The sequence below is a fragment of the Chrysoperla carnea genome, chromosome 3, assembly GCF_905475395.1.
Source record: "Chrysoperla carnea chromosome 3, inChrCarn1.1, whole genome shotgun sequence".
In the NCBI taxonomy this organism is placed as follows: Eukaryota; Metazoa; Arthropoda; class Insecta; order Neuroptera; family Chrysopidae; genus Chrysoperla; species Chrysoperla carnea.
This window is the reverse complement of record NC_058339.1, coordinates 94,102,982-94,107,749: the sequence shown is the minus strand read 5'-3', so window position 1 is coordinate 94,107,749 and position 4,768 is coordinate 94,102,982. Positions and strand designations below refer to the sequence as shown.

The 4,768-nt window shown below is 26.4% G+C and overlaps 1 protein-coding gene across 1 annotated transcript; it reads left to right on the top strand.

The window, feature by feature from the left end:
* The first annotated feature begins 2,134 nt into the window (after positions 1-2,134).
* LOC123296388 (COMM domain-containing protein 3-like) lies at positions 2,135-3,496 on the top strand. Its single transcript, XM_044877849.1, has 3 exons — positions 2,135-2,141; positions 2,428-2,693; positions 3,299-3,496. The coding sequence occupies exons 1-3, from the start codon at positions 2,135-2,137 to the stop codon at positions 3,494-3,496; spliced, it is 471 nt and encodes a 156-aa protein (XP_044733784.1).
* Positions 3,497-4,768: the final 1,272 nt, after the last annotated feature.

Genomic DNA, 4,768 nt, shown 5'->3' with positions numbered 1-4,768 from the left:
TTCACCAAAAATTATGAAAATTTTTAACATTTGTATTAGGAGAATGTAAGTTGACAAGGGAAATAGTATTACCTGATAGGGAAATGGTAAGTTAGTGTTTTCACCCTAAAAACCTTTTTCTTTTTTCTGGTATTAATTAGTATAAATAAAACTTTTACCTTCTTTGTTCGTTTCGTTTGTTCCATTTACATAGCGAATTATTTGCACCTTATGTGCAAATAAAAAAGAAAGGATTGGAAAAATCAATTTGATAATTTGTAATAAAGAAAACATAACATAGTAAAGTATGAATTTTAAAAATTATTTCAGTGAAAAAACTTATTACAAAAACAAAATACATTTAAATGCCATTTATGGTAAACTTGCTGAACTAATATTAATTTCGATGGTGGGTGCTGTCTATGGTCATGTTTACCATAATTTGTAATCTGCCCACTATCATTAAAAAAATTGACATTTTACAGAGGGTAATCCAACTGACATTTAATACAACTTATTAACCACAAATTTAAACATGAACAAATGAAAACTTTTAACTTTTAGGTCAATTTGAGTTTGTACCTCGATGTAATTATAAGTATTATATATTTATCAAAACTGAGGGAATCTAATTTGGTGTAGGTTGATTAAAAAAAAAAAACAAAACAAAATTGGAAAATCATGATTATTTATTATGTAAAAAAGTAGCTTAATTATACTATGAAAATAAATATATAATTAATTAATATAATCAATAATTATAATATAACACTATTTGTTTATTTATATTTTCGACATGCCTATTTATTATGTAAACTTTTTATTAAATTAATGAATATAAATAAACTATATTTATAAATACACATTACACATACATATATTTAATACCGATACATTGAATTTATTTATTAATTTTTATTAAATTTATCTATGTAATTTAATAAAATGCAAAAAGTAGCATCACATTTAAGAACATGAAACAAATTTGACATTTCTAACATAACAAAATAAAATGATACACTGCGCGCCATCTATCTACATAATAAGAAAACTATGCTTAAATTTTCAATTACCGACTAACAAATAAAATACAAATAAGGTCTTAGCTAAAATGTGTAGCTATTTGAATAAAAAAATTTACTTTGTAAAAATGTCTAATTATAAAATATAAATAATTCATTAATATAATCAATAATTATAATAAAATATAATATAAATATTTTTCACTTACCTTTTCGTCATATTTATCATGTAAAGTTTTTTTTATTAAATAAATTAGGATACATTTCACACAAGCTTTATAAATATATATATATATAAACAAATAAATATATTTAGAACCGATAAATTAAATTTGTTTTAATTTTTATTAAAATTAAAACTAAAATTATCACTTTTCGTAAAATGTCAAAATAAAATGATACACTGCGCGCCATCTATGCACATAATAGAAAAGTTATGCTTATATTATAAATTACTGTAAAATAAAATACAACCACAATAATTGAATACTAATATTAATAAATAATTGAATAGATTTAAATTAATTATCATATTTGTCTAATTAATATAAATCACTTACCTGGATGAAATTCATTCACGTTCGATATTCTAATTCATAGGTTATATGTATGACAGCTGATTATTTGTAATAGCAAAACATTGACAGACTATACGTTATCAAATCTGCCATTTTGAAACACACATATTAAGTAGGCGTAGCAAAATATCAAACCCCTTTTAAACTTAAAAATTTATTTTAAAAAATAAACCATAAAACCCCTTTTTTCTAGTAAGAACACTCACCATTAAATTACCTTTCAAACAAAACCAAAGAAACCATTAAAAAATAAACCATAAAACCCCTTTTTTCTAGTAAGAACACTCACCATTAAATTACCTTTCAAACAAAACCAAAGAAACCATTAAAAAATAAACCATAAAACCCCTTTTTTCTAATAAGAACACTCACCATTAAGTTACCTTTCAAACAAAACCAAAGAAACCATTAAAAAATAAACCATAAAACCCCTTTTTTCTAGTAAGAACACTCACCATTAAATTACCTTTCAAACAAAACCAAAGAAAAAAATTTTTAACATTTGTATTAGGAGAATATAAGTTGAAAAGGGAAAAAGTAGTACCTGATAGGGAAATGGTAAGTAAGTGTTTTCACCCTGAAAACCTTTTTCTTCTTTCTTTTTTCTGGTATTATTTTATAAGTATAAATAAAACAATTTTAACTATTTATTTTGTTCGTTTCGTTTCGTTCCATTTACATAGCGAATTATTTGCACCTTATGTGCAAATAAAAAAGAAAATGAAAATCTTTTTATGAAAATCTTAGTGTACTAACCTGGCATCAATTTTTAAACAAAATTTTCCATTTTCACGAATTTCCCGGAAATTTTTCATCGATGTTATTTGGAAAAACATTCTAAGCAAGAGGTTCAGGAGTGGCACAAAATTTGGTTAAAGAATTATATGCAGCTTTATCTGATTTAATAATTCAAAATGCACGATACGATTTAACAGAAGAAAATTTGCAAGAATTTTGTTCCGAAACATTAAAGTTAAATACGAGTTATGGTCAGATTATTACTAAGTTTTGTTATGAATCTAAATCGGCGGTCCAAAAGAAGCTATCCACTATTACAATATTATCTGAACCTATGTTAAAAGGTCTTAATTGGAAATTAGATTGTATTGTAAAGGTAAAAAATATTATTATATATTAAATAAATCTTGAGTTAACTAACTATATGAAAATTCCTACACACGCTGTCATAAATTATAGTTGTGTAATAGACCTTTTTCATGAAAAATAGAAATGCTTTTTGTTAATTTTTTATGAAAATATAGGTCGAGTAGAGCCTGTAACTCAAAAATTACGCATTTTTAACAATAAAAACACTATGAAAAAAATTGTTAAAAAGTCACAATGAAATATTTTAAAACGATTTTTTTTGGCTCCACCGCACACGTGATCTGTGATGTCAATCCGACAAGCAATTAACAAGCAGTGTTAACAGTCCTATTAATATATCATTATTATCAAGTTTAAATAACGTCAAACCAACCTTTGTGTAACATCGTGTGTTTCCGGATCGTTTTCGCCAATTTGAATTTTAATGATTTTCATTGTCTGTTTTCTCGGTCATATGGCTTCAAAAAAATCGGGGAAAAATTAGGAATCAAGACATTTATTTTCATTTAAAAAAAAAAGAAAAACAAATGTGCAAAAGGTCTATAATGCTAACAGATTCAAATTTATTGTAACGTTTAGAGCTATTATTTATTATATCTTTTAATATTGTAGACGTCAGAAGCTGCTTCAGTCGATACAGATGCTATTTATCGAATACGTCTTGTAGCTTTAAAATATAATCCAGAAACAAATGAAAATGAACCAACGTATATATCGTTCAGTTGTGATGTTTTAGAGTTAACTGATTTAGTTTCTAAACTAAAAGATATTTGCCATCATGTTGAAAAACTAACAGAAAATACTCAGTAAGAAGAAGAGATAATAAATATTTTATATGCAATATTTTTTTAATAAAATTTATAGAAATTGTTATTATTTTGAATTTTATTCAGAAAATTTATTCATATTAGGTCATAAAGTCAATAAAAACAAGAAAATCTTTTTTCGAGTAAGAGATTTCGATTTTATTAGGTCGAATCACGATACTCTATCACTACTGTGAAATAAGTTAATTCTGCGAGGTACAGAAAAAAACTCTTTTCACATTGACTTCTATATTGTAAGGAACTTTGAGCAAGGCTAAACCGTTTTGCCAATCTTCAGACATTGTCGATCTAAGGTATATTTTAAGACGGCGCATAATTGAAAAGGAGCGTTCATTGGTAGCTGTTGCCATAGAAAAAACTATCAGAAAGCGGAGCATTTAGAAATGCATCTTCATTTGTTTTTCCTAAGTAAGGATCAAATAAATTCGAATAAAAACATAAATTGCGTAAGGATTAATGAAACACAGTTGTTTTTTTGCTAACTAATCATATATTTTAACTCTTCGAACCATTGGTACTCCATGCAAAACATGTAAAATTGAATTAATTATAACATGAAACATAGTTTTCATATTTTCAATACGTAAGCTGACATCTTCAATTAAAGGAAATGGGGATTTCATTGGGTAATAATTTTGATCTTCAATTATCGTACTTGTCTGATGACTTGACAATAAATCAGCTTCCATTTTAGTTTGATTGATATAAGTGTACATGTAGGAAGCTGGTGTTGTTGATGTTGTATGAACTTTATGGAAGTCACCAGCATGTATTGGTATCGATTGACCTTTGTATAGTTTTTTTCCAACTGATTGGGCTCGTTTAGGGTCTTCCATTTCGAAGAAAACTTCACCTTCTAATACCGTTAATGAGACATTTGATAAATCTGGTGAGATATAATTTTCTAAATATAAACCTAGAAAGATATATAAATCGATTAGCAAAATATTTATGTATGTCATCGGTTTTCTTGAAACGAACTGTCTCCTGCTTGGGCGGCTAGTTTCGGGGATGTAGGTCTCAGAGAGTAAAAGGTCGAAAATAGTAAAAAGTTTCTTAATTTTTGATTTCTAACGATAATCAAATTATTAGGTTTAATACTTGAGTGGTGTTACCTGGAAAGTCTGCAACAAAAATCACATCTGAATAATTAGACCATGAATAAACATGTTTCTGGATTTCATTTAAATCTGTTCGCCATCCGCTGAATTCCGTCAATAATGGCATCAACCATTCAATTGGTTTAAATGGTTTA